General features: G+C 48.7%; 1 protein-coding gene across 2 annotated transcripts in view; it reads right to left on the bottom strand.

The window, feature by feature from the left end:
- The window catches only part of LOC132383398 (mitogen-activated protein kinase kinase kinase 5-like), a 195,583-nt gene that overhangs the window by 30,688 nt on the left and 137,063 nt on the right, over positions 1 to 27,832 (bottom strand). For both annotated transcript variants that reach the window (XR_009508658.1, XM_059954299.1), the window contains exons 19-27: positions 25,311 to 25,468; positions 23,113 to 23,278; positions 21,482 to 21,647; positions 21,238 to 21,397; positions 20,249 to 20,431; positions 18,540 to 18,645; positions 11,703 to 11,940; positions 7,924 to 8,036; positions 397 to 497 (exon numbers count right to left, since the gene is read on the bottom strand). Coding sequence is in view for 1 of the 2 variants with exons in the window: in XM_059954299.1 (XP_059810282.1) it covers positions 397 to 497; positions 7,924 to 8,036; positions 11,703 to 11,940; positions 18,540 to 18,645; positions 20,249 to 20,431; positions 21,238 to 21,397; positions 21,482 to 21,647; positions 23,113 to 23,278; positions 25,311 to 25,468 (1,391 nt within the window). In the remaining variant the exon portion in view is untranslated. The remainder of the gene's footprint in view (positions 1 to 396; positions 498 to 7,923; positions 8,037 to 11,702; positions 11,941 to 18,539; positions 18,646 to 20,248; positions 20,432 to 21,237; positions 21,398 to 21,481; positions 21,648 to 23,112; positions 23,279 to 25,310; positions 25,469 to 27,832) is intronic.

Below are 27,832 nucleotides of genomic sequence, written 5' to 3'. Positions count from 1 at the left end.
CAGTCGACGTTTTGGGCCAAGACCCTTCAGGAAGATGATAAACATATCTTCATATATAATTCCCAGCCCCTCCCTCCAGTTCTCAGAGCATCATATTGCAAGGAATGCCTTTAGCAACCTCACCCTAATTGACACCCACTGTAAGTCTGCCGCACTACACCTCAGTGCCAGCAGGTGGTGCAGTGACATCTGCACCAGGCTTCTGAGAGTGGTCCTCAGTTCAAACCCAGCCAGCTCCTTGCACGCTTTCCACACCTGCTGGTTTGAGTGTCGAGCTAGCAACTCTGCCTCCTAAAACAGACAATAGCTGAAGAAACAACAAGCGTGTTGCCTGATGCCCCAGTGAGGTGCGGGAGGATGCCATTATATACTACTCCTCAGTACTTTATATCCTACCTTGTCAATTGTCTGTTGGTCAACTTGTGTTGTTAGGAGCCACTCTGTGAGTTCTTCAGTTTTGGAATCGACAAGTGTTGATTGGAAGCTGCACTGGGCACCTGTGCAGGATATATTTCAGGGGAACGTTTAGCAGCTGTTATTGCAGGAATGTTGTTTTCAATTTCAAGACACACAGAGATCATATTCTGTCTGAATTAGAACAGGAAACGGTTAACAAACCCAGCTTTGTCTAAACAATTCATCTCTCATTCCAATCTCACTCCAGGAAACATGTTCGATGTTATTTGAATCCAAATCCAAGACCGGCTTATTTATTGCAATTTATATTTTGAAAAAATTCTGAGGTTGTTATTTTTACTCCTCAAGAGCCCTTGTCACGAGCAAACAATCTACTCACTCAATCATAAATCTTGTTACCTGGAACTCTCTTTCACAGAGAACCAACCCAGCTCCGAATATCCCAAATTTCTGACGTTTGGAATCCTGTGGGATGTCAAACTTCCTCCCCTAAAGTTAACTCAAGGGCAGTGCTATCCACATCATTCTCTGCACTTCCTCCCCTTCAATCAGTTCCAAATGGAATAAGGAAGTTCCAGGGTATTGTTGGATTGGAGTGTTGGATTGTTGTTTTTCTTGTTGCTCGACTTGTCGAGGCTTGCTTGTTTTTGTATATAATAACCTTTATACTTGTAATTGTGATGCACCATCAATAACTCACACTGAGACGTAAGGCGAGATATCGGCTTTTATTGACTGGAAGAAGGAACCAGGAGTGAGTGTCTATCATACAATGTCCTGGAGACTGAGGCCGAGCGTCAGGCCTCAGATCGCCTTTATACAGGGGCCTGTGGGAGGAGCCACAGGAGCAGTCAGCAGAGGGCGTGTCCCGACAGGCACATAGTTCACCACAAATTGTTCAGTGTATTTTCCAGTAATTATGACACAATTGGCTCTGTGTTTTCCTAGAAACTTCTTAGTTTGTACTAGCAGTTGTCAAAACCACTTGAATCTGACTATTTTATAGGTTAATTGTTATGGTAACATTTAATGAAATGGCCGTAAGCAACGAGCTTCATGCCTCACTCTCGGCTTCTAAGAACTGTGCAAGCAGGCTGACTGACCTGTGGCGTGACCGACTTGCCCTAGTCTCCACTTACGAAGATCGAGAGGGGCCACAGATTTCAGTGAAAGTCATGGCGCAAGCGAGCGCGCAGCATGCGAGGGAATTCCTCGAAGCATGGTTTTCCGTAAACAATTCAGTGTATAGACACGTAGACCTCAATCCTATTTATGAGCTAGTGTGGGCAAGATTCCAGACCACGACGCACAAAGTTCGCCACACAACCATTCAGTGACGAGATTTCCTCCTCACATCGTGACTGAGTTTCTGTAAAGACGCCCAACCAGCTGACTGAGAAGTACGTTTACATACCAAGCACTCGGAGAACACTCCACAAGCGACGACGCACTGACCATGTCTCGCATGGTGACAATACGTTTGCAAGTAAGTTGCCAAGAGCGAGAACAACTCGACCCAATACCATGTTTTTAGCGGGCAGTTAGACTACTGAAGGTGTAGAAGAGGGACTCCAGCCTTTCTGCTCATAACAACCTGTGTAGCCCCCAATGCCACATCATTGAAAACATTAAATCTTGAACAGCTTAGTGACCGGGTCAAAACTCATCTCTCATTCAATGTGACTGAACCACATTTTATGGCCTCTGCTACTTTTGGGACTTGGTGAGAAGAGTTGTCTTGAGCTCAACAGTGGTAATATAAAAGGAGAAGAGTATCGTTGGCTGCAAATCCGACACTCAGATGTCCAGTGGTTGTGGAGGGCATTCCATAGATACAGGCCCTTTCAGTAATGAGCAGCTGGGAGATGTTCTCTGCCCCAATAACTGAACCAGCTTACAACCTGCTCAGTGCTAAAACCAGCTGATTCACACTTGAGTATCAAATGGGAAGAGAATTGCTGGCCAGAGTTGTAAAGCATAGAGACAGAGCTTTCAGCCCACTGTACCCGTACTGTCCCTTTAACACAGCTATACAGATCCCATTTGCCTTCATTAGGTCCATGTCCTTCAGGACCATGCCTGTTTAAAAGCTTATCGGAATTCTTCATTGATATAATTATTGTATCTGATTCCGTCACCTCCTCTGGCAGCACATCATAGATATCAACCACCCTCTGTGTAAAATAATTCCCTTCAAAACTCCTCCTTTCACCTGAAAGACAATGCCCTCTTGCTTTTGATATCACCAACCATATAAAAAAGAAATCTGACGCTCTACCCCACCCGTACAAAGAGCAGATTGGAGTAGTGACGTGTGTATCGAAACAAACGCGTGTGTCGTTTGTGTCCAATAACCAACACAGTTTGGGGATATACTGGGGCAGCCTGCAAGTGCTGCTGATGCCAACTTAACATGCCCACAACTTACCAACCCTAACTGCACGTCCTTTCAGAACGTGGGAGGAAACCGGAGCACCTGGAGGACACCCGCAGACAGACAGCGTCGGGAACTGAATCCCAACCTTACAATCACTGTCACTGTGAAGCACGGCACTAACCACCACACTACCGTGCCACTCGCCCATCTTTAGAGGTACCTCCATCACATCATCCGTTAGACTCCTTCACACAGAAAACAATCAGCCCATCCAAACAATCTCTTCCCTCCCCCACTGAACTGAGTTCCTCCAAACCAGGGAGCATCCTGGTGAATCTCTTCTGCCCTTTCTCCTGCGCAGTCACAGCCTTCCTGTCGTGTAGTGGCCAAACTGTACACAGTACGCCAAGTGCAGCCGACCCCAGTGCTTTGTAAAGTTGCAACATAACGTCCCAGCTCCTCTGGTCTACGCCCCGACTTGTGAAGGCAAGCGAAGCAGATGTTTTTGTCAACGCCTCATCCGCCAGTGTTGCCACTTTCAGTAAAAGTCTCCACGAACCACTGCAGTGGATCAAATCAGTTGGAGTCAGATTGAGTCTCCCTGTTATTACAGGAATCCGGAGGATGTTGGCTGCAGGCAGAGACAGGTCCAGCTCTCTCCTGCAGGAATTCATTTGATCAGCGATCACCAACCCAGCTTGCAACCTGCTCCAAGGCTCCAGTGTCTCTGTAAGAGGAACTGCCTAACATCCAGCCAACCTCTGGTGTTACTTGTCTGACAGTGACCCCCTGTGCCCCAGACAGTTTCTGATAGAAGAACCGGTTGCTATTAGCAAGATCTGAAGCCATAAGCCTCAGCAAATATCCACACCTCAGAGGTACGGATACCCAGCAAATTCCAGGTGAAAAGGTTATTTAAACTGGGAATGAATCTGCTCATCCCTCTGCAGCACCCTTTCTAAAATCTCAGCATCCCTAGGGTCTGAGGATGTAAAACTACACCTAAGTAAGGTTGTGCAGAAGGATAAAATGGTCCGGTTTTAGACAAATATTGAAACTGTATTCCGACACTGGCAAAGGAAGAGGCATTTGCCCCAGAGTGCAGCCAGACGGTTGCTGCTTAGAATGCCAGTGACTGTAGCCGCTGTGCGAGGTTATGGGGGCATTCCTGCACCTTCACTCAGTGCACGATAACTTTACACATCCTCACACTGAACCAAACCTTCTGTACCGTAATACAGTACTCAATAAACAATCACTCTCTACGCTTCCTGCCAGCACTCCGCTTCACTTCATTCTGCACACTGGCACCCTTACCTACACAACCAGTGCTCTGGTCTCACACTCTCTACCCCTGCACACTAAAATTCTATTCCCACACTCTCTACCCCTGTACACTAATATTATAGTCTCACACTCTCTACCCCTGTACACTAATATTCTAGTCCCACACTCTCTACCCCTGTACACTAATATTATAGTCTCACACTCTCTACCCCTGTACACTAATATTCTATTCCCACACTCTCTACCCCTGTACACTAATATTCTAGTCCCACACTCTCTACACCTGCACACTAATATTCTAGTCCCACACTCTCTACCCCTGCACACTAATATTCTAGTCTCACACTCTCTACCCCTGTACACTAATATTATAGTCTCACACTCTCTACCCCTGTACACTAATATTCTAGTCCCACACTCTCTACCCCTGTACACTAATATTATAGTCTCACACTCTCTACCCCTGTACACTAATATTCTATTCCCACACTCTCTACCCCTGTACACTAATATTCTAGTCCCACACTCTCTACACCTGCACACTAATATTCTAGTCCCACACTCTCTACCCCTGCACACTAATATTCTAGTCTCACACTCTCTACCCCTGTACTCTAATATTCTAGTCCCACACTCTCTACCCCTGCACACTAATATTCTAGTCTCACACTCTCTACCCCTGTACACTAATATTCTAGTCCCACACTCTCTACCCCTGCACACTAATATTCTAGTCCCACACTCTCTACCCCTGCACACTAATATTCTAGTCTCACACTCTCTACCCCTGTACACTAATATTCTAGTCCCACACTCTCTACCCTGCACACTAATATTCTAGTCCCACACTCTCTACACCTGCACACTAATATTCTAGTCCCACACTCTCTACCCCTGTACACTAATATTCTAGTCCCCACACTCTCTACCCCTGCACACTAATATTCTAGTCTCACACTCTCTACCCCTGTACACTAATATTCTAGTCCCACACTCTCTACCCCTGTACACTAATATTCTAGTCCCACACTCTCTACCCTGCACACTAATATTCTATTCCCCACACTCTCTACCCCTGTACACTAATATTCTAGTCCCACACTCTCTACCCCTGCACACTAATATTCTATTCCCCACACTCTCTACCCCTGTACACTAATATTCTAGTCCCACACTCTCTACCCCTGCACACTAATATTCTATTCCCCACACTCTCTACCCCTGTACACTAATATTCTAGTCCCACACTCTCTACCCCTGTACACTAATATTCTAGTCCCACACTCTCTACCCCTGTACACTAATATTCTAGTCTCACACTCTCTGCACCTGCACACTAATATTCTAGTCCCACACTCTCTACCCCTGCACACTAATATTCTAGTCCCACACTCTCTACCCCTGCACACTAATATTCTAGTCTCACACTCTCTACCCTGCACACTAATATTATAGTCTCACACTCTCTACACCTGTACACTAATATTCTAGTCCCACACTCTCTACCCCTGCACACTAATATTCTAGTCTCACACTCTCTACCCTGCACACTAATATTATAGTCTCACACTCTCTACACCTGCACACTAAAATTCTATTCCCCACACTCTCTACCCCTGTACACTAATATTCTATTCCCACACTCTCTGCACCTGCACACTAATATTCTATTCCCCACACTCTCTACCCCTGTACACTAATATTCTAGTCTCACTCTCTACCCTGCACACTAATATTCTAGTCTCACACTCTCTACCCCTGCACACTAATATTCTAGTCCCACACTCTCTACCCCTGTACACTAATATTCTAGTCCCCACACTCTCTACCCCTGTACACTAATATTCTACACATCACCAGTACTCTACTCTCACGCCCTCTACTCTGCACACTCTCTGGGCACTAATACTCTCTACTCTAGGCATTATTACTCTACCCTGTAGACTGGTATACCTCCCATATCCCTCTACTCTGTACATTAATACCCTGCACACAAACAATCCACTCTGCGCACTGGAACTCATTCCTGCGTTTGCTGCAGCCTCCACGTTCATGTTGTATGCACTGATACTCTGCACACCACAGGGTGTTTAAAACATTGCCATATTTGGAAGTGGGCCAGGAAGGAGGGAGTTGAGGGCTAAATCAGGCGGGGCAGGGGGAGCTCAGCTGTTTCAACAGTGGTTGACCAAACTGGTGAATGGGGCCGTGAGATGAGAAAGTGGGTTATGGTGTTTGGCTATCGGAACTGCACGTAATATAAAAGACCCTTTATCAAAAAGACTAGAAAATCTGCAGATGCTGGAAATCCAAGCAACGCACACAAAATGCCGGAGAAACTCATCTGGCCAGGCAGCATCTATGGAAAAGAGTAAACAGTCGACGTTCCGGGCCCGCAACATTTTGAGTGTGTGTTGCAGGACTGGGAAAGGGGGAAAAACAAGCTAGTTTTACGTTGCAGAGAAGGATGGACAGGATAAAGGGGATATCTGTGATAGCCTGAGACCCAGTCAAATTGGTTAATGAGTGCAGCAAGAGGTAATTATGCTTCTTTGTCACAGTTTTGTGTGGATAATCACTGGGCTGTTGGGCAAGCCCTGAAGGTCAGACTGTACCAACAGGTACAGAGGAAATGAGCCATTATCACAGACTGATGTTGCACAGTAGAAAAGGACAGCCCTAGCACAGACAGGGAGAGCTGTTTACCTAAAGTTGTTGAATTCAGTATTAAGGCCAGAGAGTTGCAATGTTGTAATAGTACAGGAGACACAGAGAGATCCGAGTGGGAGGAGGGTGAAGTACTAAAATGGCAGGCTCGGAAGCTTCGGCTTACTCCTGTAGACTGAAGTGACGGCCACCCAGTCAGTGCTTGGATATTTCAATGTAGAGGGGAGCACATCGTGATCACCAGTGGCAGTAACCTGCCCCTGGGAGAAATGTCCAGGCTGGTGGGAAGGCAGACAATGTACCTCCTGCAGTGGCACGGAGAAGTGTTACAAAGTGGGGAGCTGTTGGTGGAGGCACAGGAGAAGATCAGGGAAATGGCAGAGGGAGTGATCTTCCTGAGATGCCAAGAGGGGAGAGGAAAATGTGCGGGATCTCGTTGGAGCAGGTAGGAGTTGTCAAACAATTTGTTGAATGCAAAGGCTGGTGGACCCAAGGTGAGGACTGGGGAACGACGTCTTGGCTCAGTACCAAAGGAGAAGGGTTGAGAACAGATGTGTTGAAAGTTGATGAGACGTGCTGTCAGGGCTAAGGGCTCAGTATACTGTGGTGGAGGGGAAGCAATGGTTCAGGAGTTAGGAAGACAGCACAGAGGCAGTCTCGTCAGTGAGCAAAGACAGCAGAGCAGGAGGAACTGGGGGATTGAACGTGTGCTCAGGATCATCCAACAACAGCTCTCCTTGGCATAACTGAGGCCCCCTTATTTTTGAGTCCTCACAGATAATAATCCATGTGCTGCCTCTCAACTCAACCTGTTCAACAAAAGCAACACACAACATGCTGGATAGCCGGGTAGCACGCATGAAGGGGAGTACGAAGGGTCTCATCCGAAACATTGACCGCTTATTCTCCTCCATTGATACCGCCCGACCTGCTGAGCATTTTGTGTGTTGCTCTAGACTTACATCGTCTGCAGAATCCCTTGTGTTTCTGTTAAACAAACTCTAGGCTGATGGACAGTGCTTGTATGGTAAGGGTGGGTGGGGTGGAGTGGAGGATGGCACTGGAACATACAAGCATAAACAATTACGAAACTGAAAAAGACCAAACATTTTTCGGCCATTTTATTTTCAGCTCATCGGTTTTCTGCTAATCCTGCCACCGCCTCCCTCACTTACCCACAGGTTCTGATCTCCCTCGCAGCAGCTCGATGATGTGCTCTTTCTGATGAAGAAGTTGCAACAGTAGTTGTTGGTACTTGCACTCTTTCTCTGCAAGGTTTTCCAGGAGTCTGTAAAGCAGAAGTTTAATACAGGTGACCCACATAGTTAATTATCAATCCCTCCCCTCTTCAGCCCACAGCCAGGATCAGACCTACAGCCAATCCTTAGGCCAATGTACATCCACATTCTGTCTGGAGACAGGGAAGGAGCTACGTAGGCCACTTTATTAGGTACCGGAGTGGAACCTGGTGTGGTCTTCTGCTGCTGTAGACCAGCCACTTCAAGGCTCAACGTGTTGTGCATTTGGAGATGCTCTACTACACACCACTGTTGTAACGTGTGGTTACTGTCGCCTTCCTGTCAGCTTGATCTAGTCTGGCCATTCTCCTCCGACCTCTCTCATGAATAGAGCACTTTTGCCACAGAACTCCTGCTTACTGGATGTGTTTTTTGCATCATTCTCTGTGAACTCTGGAGACCGTTGTGCATGAAAACACCAGGAGATCAGCAGTCTCCAAAGTTTACACGGAATGGTGCAAAACTCAAAAAGCACCCAGTGAGCAACAATCCTGTGGACAAAAAGGCCTTGCTGATGCTGCAGGTCACAGGAAAGTGGCCAGACTGGTTCAGGATGACGTACAGAAGAGCATCTCTGAACACGTAACACACCGAGCCTTGAAGGAGAAGGATCAGAGCACGTGGAGATCACAGCCATACACTCGGTGGCCACTGCATAGGTACAGGAGGTAATACTGTAACCACTAAGTATATCAATCACTGTGTAGTGTACTCAAGGATGGACAGCTCCTAACAATCAGTGAAAATTTTAAAAAAACACAGATGCTTAAAGTCTGAAATAAAAACAAAAATTGTTCTTTACCTGAGATCTGAGATTTTAAAAACAAAAGTAGTGAAAGAAAAGTTGAAACTTCATTCTAACTCTTTCCAATGCTGATTCTATCAGGTCAGCAGAGTGAATTCGGGGAAATAAATATTCAGTTCTTGGAGACTAGAACAGAAAGACATCGAGAGAGAATTTCTTTATCAACAGGGCAGTGAATCTGTGGAATTTAGGTGCAGGGGCCAAGTTACTGGGTATATTTAAAGCGGACGCTGACAGTTTAACTAGTAAGGGTGCCAGATGTTTTGGGGAGAAGGTAGGAGAATGGATTTGAGAGGAAAATAAATTAGACATGATTGAGTGCTGGAGCAGACTCGATGGGCCACATGGCCTAATTCTGCTCCTATGTTTTATGGTCTCATATGAGCTTCCCAGTAGTCCTAGTGCACACACACCCATCTAAACTCACCAACTTTCACTGCCCTAGTAGGTGGCCTTGACTGGCTCAATATATGATTAATAAAATGACTATAAAGGCCCACATCCTTACTAGGATGGATTAATGTCATGGAAATACTCTCCCCTGGGATAGCCTATCTCACCTTAAACATACTGGTCTGGGACAGTCCCACAGACCAGCTTCAAATAACTCGGTTTTTCTCTTTATCACTGATGCTGAATTACTTAAAATCAAATCAAACGATAGTCTGAGTCTCACCATTGCCATGCCAACTGCTCGAACTAACCATTCTCAGATGATCATTTGTCAAGGTGCAAAGAAGCCTCATGTTTATTCTGACACCAATTCCCTTTGCTGCAAAGACCAAGCAAACAGATGCTTGCCACACACACACACAAAATGCTGGAGGAACTCAGCAAGTCAGGCAGCGTCTATGGGACGAGCTTGGGGGTGGGGGGGCTGGCAAAATAGCAGTTAATATCTCAGGCCCATCGTCAGGACAGTTGCCACAGTGACCGGAAGATCTTCTGGAGACCAGAGCGAAGAATCTGCTGGTGTTGGGGGTCACTCCGAGTCATTTACTCTTCCTGATATCCCACTGAGAAACCCACCCCAGCTGGAGCTCCTAGCTCACAGACCTCTCTTGACAAGGTCCCAAGCCACCTGGGTTTACAGGCTAAATTGCAAATACAGGCCTTGTAGTTTTAGCATACACAGGTCTAACTGCATTGTTTAAAATGGGGCAGATGTAGAGGAATTGTTCCATCAAGAAGGGGAGTTCAGTATGAGGAAGGATAGCCTGAAAATTTGACCCACGTCACACACAAATGCAATGCAGAAGTATTTTACCATGCAAAGAGAGGTGGAGGCCTGGGGCCTTCTCCCAAATGGCTGCAGATGCCATGAGAACATCAAGACAAAAGCTAAGACAGGGAGAGGATTTGGACATGTACAACATGGACTAAAGGTGAGTAAATACAGAGAACTGCAGATGGACATCGGCTCGACTTGATTGAGGAGACTCACACAGTTCCTCCTGATCCCTTAGAACACAGAGCATTCAAGAATATAGATGTTATGGCCGCCATGTCTGTGCTGAACACATTAGCAAATTGAAGTAAATCTTTTCTCCTTGCACATGATCCATAACCCCCCCATTCCCACCATATACATATGCCTCTACAAGCCTCTTAAACGCCACTATCAAATACACTTCCACCACCACCCTGGCAGCTCATGCCAGGCATCTCCGTGTAAAATACCCCTCCCCGAACATCGCTCTTAAACCTTCCGCCCACCCACCTTAAACACATGGCACCGTACACTTTACATTTCTGCCTGGGAAACAGATTCTGGCTGTTTACCCTATGCCCCTCACAGATATATAAACATCTATCAAGCATAGGGACATTTAAAAGACTCTTAGTAAGGCACATAGATGGAAAAAAAACGAGAGCTCTGGAGAAGGGAAGAACTAAATTGATTTTAGAGTAAGTTAAAAGGTCAGCACGATATTGTGGCTTGAAGGGACTGTACTGTTCTATAAAACCATAAGACGTAGGTGCAGAATTAGGCCATTCAGCCCATCGAGTCTGCTCCACCATTCCATCATGGCTGATCCTGGATCCCACTCAACCCTATGCACCTATCTTCTTACCATATCCTTTCATGCCCTGACTGATTCCACCTTAAATACACCTACGGACTTGGCCTCCACCACAGTCTGTGGCAGAGCATTCCACAGATTCACTACTCTCTGACTAAAAAAACTGCTCCTTACCTCTGCTCTAAAAGGGTCGCCCCTCAATTTTGAGGCTGTGCCCTCTAGTTATGGACTCCCACACCATAGGAAACATCCTCTCCACATCCACCGTATCTAGTCCGTTCAACATTCGGTCGGTTTCAAAGAGATCCCCACGCATTCTTCTAAATTCCAGTGAGTACAGGTCCAAAGCTGCCAAACATTCCTCATACTTTAACTCCTTCACTCCCGGAATCATCCTCATCAACCTCTTCTGGACTCTCTCCACTGACAACACATCTTTTTTGAGATACGGGATAATGCTCCAAGTGTGGCCCGACCAGTGTCTTGTAAAGGCTCAGCATTATCTCCTTGCTTTTATATTCTATTCCCCTTGAAATAAATGCCAATGTTCTCCTTTGCCTCGAACATTCTAGAGAAAACAGTCTGAATTTATCCAACCGCTCCTTCTGGATCATAATGTTTAACGCAGGCAACACCCGGGTAAACCTCTTCTCTACCCTTTCACATCCTTCCTGCAACGGGACACCATTCTCCAACTGTTGCCTAGTCTGTTTCAAACAGCTGTGACAGACCACCGTCCTGAGCTACACCCTTGTTGGTAGGGCGGCCACCCAACCTCGACAAAGGTGTGTCGAGGAATACGCACTTTGCCTTCCGCCACTTCGTACCGCTTTGTTTCCGCCCTCAGTCGGCTGAGCTGCAGGATACGAGGGCAGGTGTTCTGCTGGGAATCATACGACACTGAGCGACTGAGTGTGCTCACGCCCGAGGTCCCTGCGCCATCGTTCTGGAGCTCCAACGCATCCGTCTCCCCCACATCACTCAGATTGCCACTGCACAGAAAGTCAGCTGTGCCTCGTTCCTCTGGCTCCAGGTCAGATGAGCTCTCGATCTGAAGCTTCAGCTCTGAAGGAAGGAAAAGAAAGTGTCTGTTGAAAACTAAACAGCCATTGCTGAAAACCTGAAGTAAAAACAGAAACTGCCAGGGAAGCTCAGCAGGACAGGCAGGACCTGAGACAGTTTCTCTCTCCACAGGTGCTGCTTGCCCTGGAGGGTTTTCCAACATCTTTTATTTTCTGTCTCATTGGATCAGTTTTTCTTAACCTACTTGTCTAAAAGTGTAGCCTGCCACCTTACCGGCAATAACACATTACACAGACCAAAAGCTGTCTATGATAATTAAAGTTCTCATCAAGCCATTTCAAACCTATTCATAGGCATTCTCCTTGTTCTACACATCTCCCCTATTTGCTTCTCACTTTTCCCCAGTTCTAACAACTGGAAATTCAATCACCACACACAAAATGCTGGTGGAACGCAGCTGGCCAGGCAGTATCTATAAGAGAAGCACTGTCGACGTTTCGGGCCGAGACCCTTTGTCAGGACTGGAAAGCTGCCTGTTTCTCTTTCCTCAGATGCCACCTGACCTGCTGGGCATTTCCACCATTTTCTGTTTCTGCTTCAGAGTCTGGTGTGGAACGTTGTGCTCAGTTCTGGTCACCTCATTATAGGAAGGGTGTGGAAGCTTTAGAGAGGGCACAGAGGAGATTCACCAGGATCCTGCCTGGATTAGGCAGCTTGTCTTGTAAGGATAGGTAGAATGGGCTGGCACTTTTCTTTTTGCAACGAAGGAGAATGAGAGGTGATTTGACAGATAGATCAAGTGGATACCCAGAAACTTTTCTCCAGGGCAGAAATGGCTAATATGAGGAGACATAACTTTAATGAGATTGGAGAAAAGCATAGCGGGATGTCAGAGGTAGGTTTGTCACACAGGGAGTGGTGGATGCGTGGAAAATGCTGCCAGGTGTGGTGATCCAGGCAGACACATTAGGGACATTTAAGAGGAAAAGGATCTAGTGCTTTCCCAGCGCATAAACTCTGCTCGGGCTTCCATCTGGGAACAGGTGTCAATTTTAGCCGAGGTTCTGATGACGAGCTCCGCCATCTTTGTCAGGGATGATGCCCAGACACAGCTAGTCGGGTGGTACATACACGCAACTTCCGTCATCTGTCCCTCAATCGGTTAGTCCTCAACCAATCAGGTTTCTGCTGTCCCACCTTGTTTAAAATTGTATTCCAGTTCTTATTTAGAGCGAGACCTTCGTCTTTGTTAAAGTTCTTATTCTATAATCTTATTTCAATAGCTTCCTTCACCAGGGTCCCAAAAGCCATTGGCATGGCACAGTAGTTTTGTGCCACCGAAGTCAATCCTGTAGTCATTGTGTTTGCAGTGTTCTGCTATCACTGATTTCTCCAAACAGATACACCTCCTGTGCTCCTTGATGCGCCCCACCTGATATACGCTGCTCCGCATTCACGGGGAATCCCGAAAACGCCAGCCACCCTGAGTCCCAGGTCTTCTCTGACCCGAATAAGCTGTACAGCAGCATCAGAGGTGTGTCCATTTGAGTTAGCCAGAGAAATCGGTGGGAGCAGAACATTGCATTTGCAATGACCACAGGATTGACATCGACAGCAGAAAACCATTGTGCCAGAGCATTGGCTTCTGGGACCTCCGGATGAAGGAAGCTATTGAGATAAAACTAGAGGATAAGAACTTTAACAAAGACAAAGGTCTCACTCTAAATAAGAACTGGAATACAATTTTAAACAAGGTGGGACAGCAGAAACCTGATTGGTTGAGGACTAACCAATCAGGAGGGCCTGACAATGGGTGCTGAGCACGTATTCCACTACACTAGATATACCTGGGCATATTGCCTGATGAAGATGGCAGTTTGTTATCAAAGTGTTGGTTAAAATTGACACCTTGATGCACCATCAATAACTCACTCTGAGACGTAAAGGCGAGATATCGGCTTTTATTGACTGGAAGAAGGAACAAGCAGTGGTTGACCACCATACTACATCCTGGAGACTGAGAGGCCGGGCTCAGGCCTCGATCGCCTTTATACAGGGGTCTGTGGCAGGAGCCACAGGAGCAGTCAGCAGGGGGCGTGTCCAGACAGGCACATAGTTCACCACACACCTGTACCTGGCTGAGAAGATTTCATGCTACACTTAGCAGACTCTTAGACAGACATACGGTTGAGGGGAAAATGGAGGGCTATTTAGGAGGAAAGGGTTAAAATGTCGTCACAACATCATGGGCCCAGTGCTCTGTAGTGTGTTCTATGTCATTTACCTGCTACCTGTTTCACTTTGCCTCCCACCTGTCATCAAGGTGCTCAGCACCATTATTGCTGCATAATGGCCCCACATCTCGTTCCTGTTCCCTGCCTCTCTGAGAAGGTTACGTGGCTGTAGGAGAGAAGACAGAGAGTGCGAGGATTTGGGAGTGGGTGGCTGGCTGACAGGTTTTGTCCTTCAGTGTTGGCAGCACAGATGATCCGGTAATCCAAAGACCTGGACACGTTTCAGCCTCCGGTTCAAAGCCTTCATACCCCGGTTCAAAGCCTTCATACCAGCACAGGGATGTAAATTGAGTTGATGAATAAAACAGAAATGCTAATGACGACAATATGGGAACCACTCTTTCTCCTTTAGGGAAGGAAGCTTGCGTTGGTCACATGTGACTCCTGACCCACAACAATGTGGTCAGTCATGAACTACATTCTCACAAACTGCCACAGACCACACAACACTGCAAGAATTGCCAAGTTTGCAGTCTTCCTCACTTACTTCCAGTGAAGTGGTGGGGCCAAAATCCCCACAGCAGTTTCACAAGCCAAGTTGCAGCTTCAGGGCAGAACAGAACCAGCAAAGGTGACACGTGGTCAAGAAGAGGTATTAATTCCCAATGTTAGTGATAGACCTGCATCCAGCACACCTGTATTCCAGGGTCATAGTGACAGGCCTGTGTCCTTCGGTACTGTACTCAGTGGCATAGAACACCGGCGCCGACACCCTGACCTGGCGATTAAATCAGCTGAACATCAGGTCATTCCTCACTCTTTGACCCAGGCCCTGCCACCTTGATTCGGTCCATAGCCACCCTTTCCAATCCAGCCCAGCCTTAAATCAGTCAATCATTAGGTTGCTTCTCGCTCTTGGGCCTGGGCCCCTGACATCTTGACTCTGCGCCGCCTCAGCTCTGCAGCTTTGAACCGGCTCCCAGTCTGCTCCAACAATGGCTCGTCCCTCGCTCTCAAGCTCAGGCTCCACCACCTCAATTCAGCCCGTACCCTCCACAACCATCCGGCATCTTCTAGACTCCAGTTCACACTGCCTAAATGCCAATATGTACAGGCGGTTCAAAAGCTCAGTGCCGAAGGGAAAGTTACAGGCTATTGATTGCGGTGATCGCTGTCCAGAGAAAGAGTGATTAATCAAGTAGTTAGGGGTTTTGTTTGCTGCCAGCATGGCACCTCTGTGTTTCCCCAGCACCATCTTAAATCAGAAGACAGGCAGACCTGCGCCCTTCAGTGCAGTGTTACAGTGCAGACCCACCAGTTCTGAACCTCACTGCTCCCATCCAATACCTGTCTTCAATTCAGTGGGCTCACTCTGTGTGATACCAAGAAACAGCTGTGAGCACTGGATAGAGTGGGTGCTTGTGACCACAGCAGGCGCTGACTGCACCGCAGAGGCAGCCACAACCCGAGCCAAGCAACTGTGGAATAGGACTTCCGCCTGCCATCAGTCATCAGCAAGCATTACCGATCACACATCGAGTGGTACACACTTCAGACTGACACTCAGCCTGGGCTTCTGTTGGTACGCAGACGTCACTACAACCTTGATCCAGATGTGGAGAAAGAACTGTCCTGCACAGGATGAAATGTCACGGAGAATGATTAACACCAAATACACCACAGAATACTCAGCACAACACAGGCCTTTGGGCACACAATGTTGTGTTGACCCTGCAACCCACTTCAGGATCAACCTAACCCTTCCCCACCACGTAGCCCTCCATCGTGTTATCACCCATGTGCCAGTCTCAAATTTCCCTAATGTATCTGCCTCTGTCACCACCCTCCCAGTGCATCATGCACACCTACCAGCCTTTGTAAACAACCTGCCTCTCGCACCTCCACTCTGGGGTAGCGCCTCTGGTGAAGGGGCTTGTCGTGCCCATTCTGGGGCAGCTCACTCACCTTTGGTCCCCAACAGACACTCAACCCTCTCCTGTGGCTCCAAGTAGGTGGGCTAAACCAGGCAAGGGTAACAGGTGGGGGCGGGGGGGGGGGGGGCTCTGGCACACTGGGTGGATAAGATCAACAGTGAGATCCAACGGCCAGGAAGGTGGTTCTGCAATGCTTGTTGGAGAATGAAGTACAGAAGTAGTCGTGTTCATCTGCTGCAACCACAGACAACCCCAATTTGTGATGACTATTCGAACCACTGGACCAGGACTTCCAAGGTCGAGAGAGTGGAAATGCCCTAATGCAATGGCTTTTCCACTTCTAAAACCCTCCCACACATTGTTGGGTACAATGGTCAGTCAACGCATGCCCACTACACCTTCTGCCCAACACTGCTTCCTTGGATTAGCCATTTCTGCACTGGGAAAAAGTTTCAGACTGCCTTGTAAAGTCACCTCTTATCCTTCTTCTCCCCCAAGGGAAAAGCCCTGGCTCGCTCAACCTATCCACATAAAGCATGCTTTCTAATCCAGGCATCATCCTGGTAATCTCTTCCCCATCCTCTCTAAAACTTGCACATCCCTCCTACAATGAGGCAACCAGAACTGAACACAATAGTCCAAGTGTGGTCTAACCAGAGTGGAATAGAAAAGCCATGTTACCTCGCTGCCCTTGAACTCAATCTCCCGACTATTGAAGACCAACCAGCATATCAACTTGCACTGCAGCTTTGGGGGATCTATGTATATGAACCCCAAGATCTCTCTGTTCCTCTACATGCTCAGAACGCTGCCACTAATCAAGTTCAACCTTCCAAAGTGAATCACTTCACACTTCCCAGGATTGAACTGCATCTGCCACATCTCAGCCCAGCTCTGCGTCCAGTCAACGCCCCATTGCAACCCTTCTACATTATCCACTGCGATATCTGCACCCTTCCACGTCCTCATCCAAGCCATTTATAAACATCACAAAGGGCAGGGGTTGCTGTGACTTCCCTATGATATTAGGAAATGCTACCAAAAACAAGTGTGAGAACATGGCAGCAGGATGTCTCCAGAGCACAACCATCTTCAGCTGCTTCCTTCCACGACAAGTTGTGATGTTCCCTACTGATCACACAGTGCTCAGGATAATTTATGAATCTCCAGTGCAGCTCTTGGTCCAGCTGTAGATCTTCAGATAACGTGGCCGTACTGGGCAAAGTACAGCTTTGGGTTAATAAATGACAAGCAACACTGCAGGTAACAAGTGGTAAGGACAAAGTGGGCTTGTACGAATGAGTCGGGGCTGAAAGAGCCTATTTCCCTCCTGTAGAGCTCGACGTGACAAGCCAAAACTATCTCCATGAAGATAGTCTCCAGAACGTGTACAGGACTGCACGATGTTTATAGCATTTAGTGCAAGGCTAATACGGCGTTCCTGACCCAGGTTCAATTGCGACGCTGTCCGAAAGGAGTTTGTGCATTTCCCTGTAGGTTTCCTCCCACATTCCAAAATGTCGCGCAATGCTTTGTGTGGATCAGTGCAGTTTCAGTAACACTTCAGATGGCATCCGAAGGTCTGCAGCCGCTGGGTCTGATGCCCTGTCACCCCAGCGACCTGGGTTCAATCCTGCCCTCTGGCGCTGTTCGTGTGGCGTTTGCACGTTCTTCCTGTTACCGTTGGGCTTTCTCTGGTTCCCTCTCACTGCCCAGAAGTTTAGAGATGCAACGTGGTAGCAGGCCCTCCCAGCCCAACGAGCTCACGCCCTGTGACCCGTTAACCTACTAACCCGTACATCCTTGGAATGTGGAAGGGAACTGGAGCACCTGCAGCAAGGGTTCCCGATGTTATTTATGCCCCAGGCTGGGAACCCCTGACCAAGAGGAAGTGCGCACGTTCACAGGGGAAAACTTACAAGCTCTGTACAGACAGGTAGAATCGAACCCAGGTCACTGGCATTGTAATAGTGTCACACTAACCGCTACACTATTGTGATGCTCCAAAAACATGGGGGTGACGCATTAATTGGCACTCTAACTTGTGTAGGTATAGGTGAGTGGTAGGAACTGGGGGGAGTTTATAGGAATGTGAAAATAAAGTGGAATTAATGGGGGGTTAGTGTCAGTGGACAGTTGATGATCAGCATGGACTTTGTGGGCCGAAGGGCCTGTTTCTGTGCTGTACTTCTCTATGATGCTATAAAGTGGGTCACCTTCCCATGGTGAGCAGTCGGACCCTCATCATCAGCTCCAGTGGATTTGACCAGTTGAACAGAACTGGATTTGAACAGAACTGGATTTGAACAGAACTGGATTTGAACAGAACTGGATTTGACCAGTTTGAACTTCTAACCCGCTTACCTAACTAGGAGTAGCTTCAACATAAGGACCTATGTTCAGTTATGCTGTGAGGAAATACTTGCTTGCTACAGAGATGCTGATGGAAGATGTGGGAATTCCCGTTACACACCTGGGATTAGAACAGCAAACGTTATCTGCATGGCCTTGCGAATGATGTTGTCCAGAGCGAACATCAGGTGTGGTCTAATCTGGCGCTGCCGGAGAACTTTTCTCATCTAGAAAGAAAAGCCTTATTAATAAGGGCTAATAATTTTACTAAAAGCTACAGAGGATTCCTCCCCTACCCTTCAGCCTCCTCATCTCAAGGACAGTGCATTGGGCATCTGGCCAGACTCCTACTTATGTCTTCCATAAATTTAGGTGCCCACATCTTAACAAACATTGGCCTAGACATTAAATCACAGAGTGCCATGTGCTTCAGCATTTTGCAATTGGAAATGTACCAACGTGGGTTGTTAGGAACATGAATAAGATCGGGACTGAACCATTCAGCCCTTTAAACAAATCTGTGGGCCAACGCTCTGAAAGCCTGATCTGAAGGTAATATAAAGATGTCTGAGACTACAATTGAAAAGTATGCTGAGCTGTTGACCATTAAAGTTCTGAGCCATCTCTTCCAACTATGGCTCATCTACCAGCGTTAGAGTGGAGGACTTCACTGGAACGACAGGCTTCTGTCATGTCCAATTCTGTCTTTAGTTATCACTAACAACATCGGAGGAGAACTTTGAGCCATCCACACCATTGTCAGTCTCAAGACTCGTGCAGGTCAGACCAGGCCCGGGATGGTAGACAAACATGAGCCAGAGGGCTTTGGACAATGAACCATTACCTTAACGATCATCATTCCTGATACCGCCAAAATACTAACAATGGCAGAACTTGCATTATCTTCATTTTACTGCAGACACTCCTAGTGTGTGGGTGTGCAGTGTTTTGTGCTTCAGACCAGCCATGGGCATTTCAAACATACACCAGACACCCAAAATATACCTCTTTTGTTATACTGTTGAATATATAAACAGCCAGGATATTAGCTAACAAAACGATGTATTAGATGGCTATGATATGTCTTCATCACAATGTGTTAACACAGGAGATGGTCACATAACGGTTTCCCTGACCTGATCATGAAGGTTTCAGTAGTAGCCAATTACCATGAACGTTGGGGAGAGAATCAGAATATCTTGCACCCAGTGACTGTTTTAATGGTCTTTAAGTATCAGTGGAAGTTAAATTATGAACAGGCTTTTGTTTTGAAGGCTGGTTCTCACTTTAATTAATGCCTGCTTTGTTCCGTCACACCTGGTCTGAACACAGTGGCTCTGCACGTGGAGGTATCCATGTGGTAGCAGCTAAAATTAAAGCAATCTAGCATATTGCACTCCCTTTGCTTTATGACAATGCACACAATATGCTAGAAGAACTCAACATGTCAGGCAGCACCTATAGAGGGAAATAAATGCTCGATGTTTTGGGCTGGGACCTTATATCACATCTTGATGAAGGGTCTCGGCCCAAAGAGTGGACCATTTATTTCCCTGCATAGATGTTGCCTGACTTGCTAATTTCCTCCAGCACTTTGCGTGTTGCTCTGGATTTCCAGCATCCGCAGGATCTCCTGTACTTACCCCTTGATAAACAGTCCAGGACACAGCCCTTCACTGCACCGCGCCACATCACTTCTCCCAACTCATAGCTGTAGTTCTTACTCACTGAACCACAAGGGACTTTTGAAAGTCAGTATGGAAGATCAGTGGGCTGGGCCCAGTGGCTCCAGAGGGGAAAACCCAACCACCCCATTATGTTTTAACTTACAGCATCCTGGAAGGTGAAGAGGACAATCTGGATTTCGTTGAGTGCTCCCTTGTCAAGGTGCAGCTCTGCCTTCAGGCAGGACATGTCTCTTATAATGGACTTGCGGTCCGCAGAGCGAATGTAGTTCTTCAAGCAGGTGACCAGATGCCGGATGTGTTCACGTGTAAACTTACAGTTGGAGATCTGGTCCCAAAAAAAAAACAAAGAGAGAAGTTCAGCAAATTATACAGGAGCGATGCAAGAGATAACACAAGAAGAACCCTGGAATTATTTTTTCCAGCAGAAGTAGCAGTTGAACAGCAGAAATTCCTGCAGCATTCTAACTGGCCGCATCACCGTCTGGCACAGGATCGAAATAAGCTGCTGGAAGTTGTAAACTCAGCCAGCTCCATGGTGGGCACCAGCCTCCCCAGCATCCAGGACATCTTCAAGGAGCAATGCCTCAGAAAGCTGTCACCCATCATTAAGGACCCCCATCACCCAGGACGAGCACCTATCAGGAAGGAGGTACGGGGGCCTGAAGGCATACACTCAGCAATCTAGGAACAGCTTCTTCCCCTCTGAATGGACATTAAAGCCACAAACACTACCTCACTGCTTTTTTCACACAGGCAGATGTATACTGTAACTCTGTTTTTATTATTACCTACTACTGCCGCGAAACAACAGATTTCACAACCTATGCCACTGATATTAAATCCGATTCCGATCCCACACTCAGATTCCTTACCCCCCCCCCACCCCAACAGATGTCGCTCAACCACTGAGTCCTTTCAGAAGACTGATTCTCGTTTCAGATTCCAGCATCTACGCTCTCTCGTGCCTCATCAAGAAGTTGGAGGGATGGGGACCAAACGTTGCCTGTCAGACTCGATGTGGTCTCATGTATGTTTAAAAAGGTTCACATCAGTTGATCACAGATCAGATCACACATTGACCTTCAACCCAGATTCCACTACTACCACCCCACAGCAGTACATCATGCGTACCTGAGCCAGAGCTTCTAGAATGTTCCAGACCACCGTTTCACAGTCCTCTGTCAGTATCTTGAAGAGAGTGGCCCTGCACTCACTGTCCTTCTTCAAGAGGAAGAGGGAGGCATTTTCTTCAGGCGAGGAAGGGATGTCATCCATCTGTTCCTCAAGCACACTGCGGAGGCGAGGACAGGGGCAGTGATTAAATCAATCCCAGCAAAAAGGAACACCAGAATCCACACCGTTGAGGGCACATTACCTGACGAACTCCTGCTGTGGTGAGCTGCCCTTGACGGGCAGCTCGGGAATCGAGCAGCTCCGTGAGAGTGCTGGTTGCATGAGTCTAAAATCCAAAGGGTGGTGGATCTCGGACCCCTCCTTGTTGTGCCCTGCTGTGGGGACTGACAGACTGTGGTAAAATTCACCTGGAGAAAGAGGAGGAATCATCAGCCACAGGGGAAGCACATACTCTGCAGCAAGCACTGGGGGAGCTGGTGGGGGGGAGGGGGGGTTGAAAGGCCAAATTTCACACACAGCCAGGGAAAGAAGAATTAACTCCAAGGAGACTGGAGGTCGGTGGGAATAGGATGCACAGTGCTCAGGTGTACTGTGAGAGAGGATTTGCATTTATTTTGCATCCCCATCTTTAAACATTATCTGTAAGAGGTGGCACAAGGGCGTGGACAGGAGACCTGCAGTGACCTGGGTCTGACCCTGACCAGCCCCTCCAGTTCTGTCAATGTGGAGTTTGTCCATTCTCTCTGTGACCATGCAGGTGTCAAAGAATCATAGATTTATGCAAATAGGCCCTTTGGCCCATCACATACATGCCAGACATCAAATATTCATCCAGACTAATACCATTCAATCCCTCTTCCCAACATTCAGTATTATTTCTTACCCCTCTTCCTTTCCCCATTATTTCATTCCCCTCCCACTCAATCACTCTGCTTCCTCCCCACTTTATTTTCCATTTAGTTTCCAGTTTCGGCTCCCCCTATTCCTCCACTTCTTTCGGCAACCCTTCAATTCTCATTCAATGTCCTCTCCAGGCTGCTAAGAGGGGGTAAGGTGAGTTAGCCTTCATGATTCAGTGGCCACGAGGTAACTTTGCAAGACCCTTGTTAAACCACACATGGAATATCGTGTTCAGTTATGGTTGCCTCATTATAGGAAAGATGTGGAAGCTTTAGAGAGCGTGTACAGGAGACTTACCTGGATTAGAGAGCATGTCTTATGAGGAGAGGCTGAGAAAACGAGGGCTTTTCCCTTCAGAGTGAAGGAGGATGGCCGAGCTGTAAAAGCTGATGAGGGGCATAGACAGAGTGAGCAGCCAGAGACTTTCCCGGGGGGAAATGGCGAATAAGAGGGGGCATCATTCTAAGGTGCTTGGAGAATAGTATGGTGGGATGTCAGATGTAAGTTGTTTTTTTTTAAACACGGAGAGCGGTGGGTGTGTGAAACACCCTTGCAGGGGTGGTGGTAGAGGCAGATACATTGGGGGCATTTAGGAAACTCTTAGAAAGGCATACGGATAATAGAAAATTAGAGGGCTATGTAGGAGGGAAGGGCTAGAATGAGTTTAGAGTAGGTTATAAAGGTTAGCACAACATTGTGGACCGAAGGGCCTGGACTGTACTGTGGTCTTCAATGTTCTATGTTTAGTGTCTTACCCTGGTTCCCTTTTCATTCTCCAATATGTATTTCCATCGAGCTCACCGTCTCTTTCTGCTTCTGTCCAATTCTTCGCCAATGCCACCTAACCTGCTCCCCATTCCACTTCCTCATATTTTCAGTCCCCCCCACCCCCGCTCCTCTGATCTCACGGTAACCTGTCCCTCCCCACCCCACTCAGCCACGTTCCCACAGCACCCGCAGTCATTCCCGTACCCGGCTTTGGGGGCGGCTTCTTCTTCCGGTTCAGGAACGGGTCTTTGAGGAGCTCTGAGGCTGTGGCCCGCTTATCAGGGTTGGGCTCAAAGCTGTGCAGAAGGAAGGTCTTTGCTTCCAGGGACATCGACTCCGGAATCTCTGGGTGGATCTTAAACATTCCCACCTACAGTCGAACAAACAGGGAACAAACCCATCACCCGGACAGTCAGGACAATGAAATGTCACGCAGGTAACTCGCATACAAAGTTATCACGTCTGACACCAGTTCACCATGCTGTGACAGACAAACGTGACTCGTATCTGCAGACACACATCCCATCGTTCTATAAGACACTTGCACCCTGTCCTGCCACTTGTCAGAACACACACAGTGTCAAACACTCAGCCTTATTCCAGAGAGATGGCAGGGTTTCCCTCTGCTCTGTAACTCATCCCAATACTACAGGCAAGAACCACTTTTACACCCACTAATGTACTTGGATTCAAAGATCAAGTGACCGTTGATCACACAACTCTCCCCTGAAAGTGTTGGAGGACAGACACACGACGAGATTCAGGAACACTGCTTTGGGACATCCAGCCCTGGATAAATGCACTTGTGAGATCTGAATTTCATATATCAAAATATCCGACCGCCAAACACATCTCCCCCCCCACACCCCCCAATTTCCACTTTCCACAGGGATCGCTCCCTACATGCCTCCCTGGTCCATTCGTCCCTCCCCTCCTGATCTCCCTCCTGATACTTATCCTTGCAAGTGGAACAAATGCTACATCTGCCCCTACACCTCCTCCCTCACCACCATTCAGGGCCCCAGACAGTCCTTCCAGGTAAGGCAACACTTCACCTGTGAGTCTGCTGGGGTCATCTTCTGTACCCAGTCCTCCCGGTGTGGCCTCCTGGATGTCGGTGAGGCCCAATGTAGATTGGGAGACCGCTTCGTCAAGTACATTCACTCACCACAAAAAGAGGGATGCCCCAGTGGCCACCCATTTCAATTCTACATTCCATTCCCACTCTGACAGTCAGACCATGGCCTCCTCTACTGTCACCATGAGGCCACACTCAGGTTGGAGGAGAAACACCTTATATTCCATCTGGGTAGCCTCCAAACTGATGGCATGAACATTGACTTCTTGAACGTCCAGTAACTGCCGCTACTCCCAGCCTCCTTCACCATTCTCCATTCTCATTTCCCTCCCACACCTCCCTCTGGTGCTCCTCCCCCTCCCTTTCGTTCATGGCCTTCTGTTCTCTCCTATCAGACTCCCCATTCTCCAGCCCTTTATCTCTTTTACCAATTGACATCCCAGCTCTTTACTTCACACCACCACCCCCCCGACCTGGTTTGACCCATCACCTGCCACCTTGTGCGTCTTCCTCCACACCCCCCCACCCCCATCTTCTTATTCTGACCTCTCTTTCCTGTCCTGCCGAAGGGTCTCGGCCCGAAACGTCGACTGTTTACTCTTTTCCCCAGATTCTGCCTGGCTGGGTGAGTTCCTCCAGCATTTTATGTGTTTCTATTCAGTGCAGGAATTGGTGTGTTATGTTGAAGTTGTATAAGACATTGATGATCCCTAATGTTGGAGTCACCTTCCAACAGGAAAAAGAGCAATAAGATTGAAAGAGTGTGCGTGGAAATTTTACACGGATGTTGCCAGGACTTGAGTTATAGGAAAAGGTGGAATAGGTTAGGACTTTGTTCCCTGGAGTGTAGGAAAATGAGGAGAAATTTGATATACAAAATTATTAGAGGCAGAAATTATGTAAATGAATGCAGGCTTTTCCCACTGATTTTGGGTGAGACTAGAATTACAGTTCATAAGTTAAGGGTGAAAGGTGAGAAGGTTAAGGGGGTCATCTTCACTCAGAGGGTTGTCAGAGTGTGGAACAAGCTGCCAGCACAAGTTATAGATGCAGGTTAGATTTCAGCATTTGAGAGAAGTTTGCATAACTAGATGGATGGGAGGGGTATGGAGAGCTATGGTCTATTTTCAGGTTGATGGGATTAGCTAGCAGAATAATTGTTCAGCAAGGACAGGATGGACCAAAGGGTCTGCTTGTGTGCAATAGTACTCTATGACTCTGAAAATCTCCACACACAAAAGTCACAGAAGTAAATCCCTTAAGTTCCAGATCCATCTGCTTTGCTCATCTCAATATGACTAGATCACATCATCAGTCTGGTTACCTTAAACATGGCAGCCTGGGGCTCTCCCAGTTCAAAGAAGGGCGGCTTTCCTGTGGCCATTTCAATGACGGTACAGGCCAAGGACCAGATATCTGCAGGTTTGCCATAACCTCGCGGTCCCTTGTCGATGATCTCGGGGGCCATGTACTGCAGAGTTCCTGGAGCCGCAGAACCAACACAGAAACAATTCATAAACTGAGAATGTCACACCCAGTCGTCACTCCCAACACCCCGACCCACCTAGTCGTCACTCCCAACACCCCGACCCACCTAGTCTCGTCACTCCCAACACCCCGACCCACTCAGTGTCACTCCCAACACCCCGACCCACCCAGTCGTCACTCCCAACACCCCGACCCACCCAGTGTCACACCCAACACCCCGACCCACCCAGTCGTCACTCCCAACACCCCGACACACCCAGTCACTCCCAACAACCCGACCCACCCAGTGTCACTCCCAACACCCCGACCCACCCAGTGTCACACCCAACACCCCGACACACCCAGTCATCACTCCCAACACCCCGACCCACCCAGTCTCGTCACTCCCAACACCCCGACCCACCCAGTCTCGTCACTCCCAACACCCCGACTCACCTAGTCGTCATTCCCAACACCCCGACCCACCCAGTGTCACACCCAACACCCCGACACACCCAGTCATCACTCCCAACACCCCGACCCACCCAGTGTCACACCCAACACCCCGACCCACCCAGTCGTCACTCCCAACACCCCGACACACCCAGTCACTCCCAACAACCCGGCCCACCCAGTGTCACTCCCAACACCCCGACCCACCCACTCGTCACACCCAACACCCCGACCCACCTAGTCGTCACTCCCAACACCCCGACCCACCCAGTATCCCTCCCAACACCCCGACCCACCCAGTCATCACTCCCAACACCCCGACCCACCTAGTCGTCACTCCCAACACCCCGACCCACCCAGTATCCCTCCCAACACCCCGACCCACCCAGTCATCACTCCCAACACCCCGACCCACCCAGTGTCACACCCAACACCCCGACCCACCCAGTCGTCACTCCCAACACCCCGACACACCCAGTCACTCCCAACAACCCGGCCCACCCAGTGTCACTCCCAACACCCCGACCCACCCAGTATCCCTCCCAACACCCCGACCCACCCAGTCATCACTCCCAACACCCCGACCCACCTAGTCGTCACTCCCAACACCCCGACCCACCTAGTCGTCACTCCCAACACTCGTCACTCCCAACACCCCGACCCACCCAGTCTCGTCACTCCCAACACCCCGACTCACCCAGTCATCACTTCCAACACCCCGACTCACCCAGTCTTGTCACTCCCAACACCACGACCCACCCAGTCTCGTCACTCCCAACACCCCGACCCACCCTGTCGTCACTCCCAACACCCCGACTCACCCAGTCGTCACTCCCAACACCCCGACCCACCCAGTCTCGTCACTCCCAACACCCCGACTCACCCAGTCATCACTTCCAACACCCCGACTCACCCAGTCATCACTCCCAACACCCCGACCCACCTAGTCGTCACTCCCAACACCCCGACCCACCCAGTCTTCACTCCCAACACCCCGACTCACCCAGTCGTCACTCCCAACACCCCCACCCACCTAGTCGTCATTCCCAACACCCAGACTCACCCAGTCGTCACTCCCAACACCCCGACCCACCCAGTCGTCACTCCCAACACTACGACCCACCTAGTCATCACTCCCAACACCCCGATACACCCAGTCTTGTCACTCCCAACACCACGACCCACCCAGTCTTGTCACTCCCAACACCCCGATACACGCAGTCTTGTCACTCCCAACACCCTGACCCACCCAGTCTTGTCACTCCCAACACCCCGACCCACCCAGTATCACTCCCAACACCCCGACCCACCTAGTCGTCACTCCCAACACCCTGATACTCCCAGTCTTGTCACTCCCAACACCCCGACCCATCCAGTGTCACTCCCAACACTCCGACCCACCCAGTCTCGTCACTCCCAACACCCCAACTCACCCAGTCATCACTCCCAACACCCCGACCCACCTAGTCGTCACTCCCAACACCCCGACCCACCCAGTCTTCACTCCCAACACCCCGACTCACCCAGTCGTCACTCCCAACACCCCCACCCACCTAGTCGTCATTCCCAACACCCAGACTCACCCAGTCGTCACTCCCAACACCCCGACCCACCCAGTCGTCACTCCCAACACTACGACCCACCTAGTCATCACTCCCAACACCCCGATACACCCAGTCTTGTCACTCCCAACACCACGACCCACCCAGTCTTGTCACTCCCAACACCCCGATACACGCAGTCTTGTCACTCCCAACACCCTGACCCACCCAGTCTTGTCACTCCCAACACCCCGACCCACCCAGTATCACTCCCAACACCCCGACTCACCCAGTCTTGTCACACCCAACACCCTGACTCACCCAATGTCGTCAGTACCAGCACCCCAAGATTGAAGGATTTCAGTTGTACAGACTTATAGGCTGG

This window comes from Hypanus sabinus, chromosome 30 (genome assembly GCF_030144855.1).
Source record: "Hypanus sabinus isolate sHypSab1 chromosome 30, sHypSab1.hap1, whole genome shotgun sequence".
Taxonomy (NCBI): Eukaryota; Metazoa; Chordata; class Chondrichthyes; order Myliobatiformes; family Dasyatidae; genus Hypanus; species Hypanus sabinus.
The sequence above is the reverse complement of the archived record's forward strand: the minus strand, read 5'-3'. Positions and strand labels throughout refer to the sequence as shown.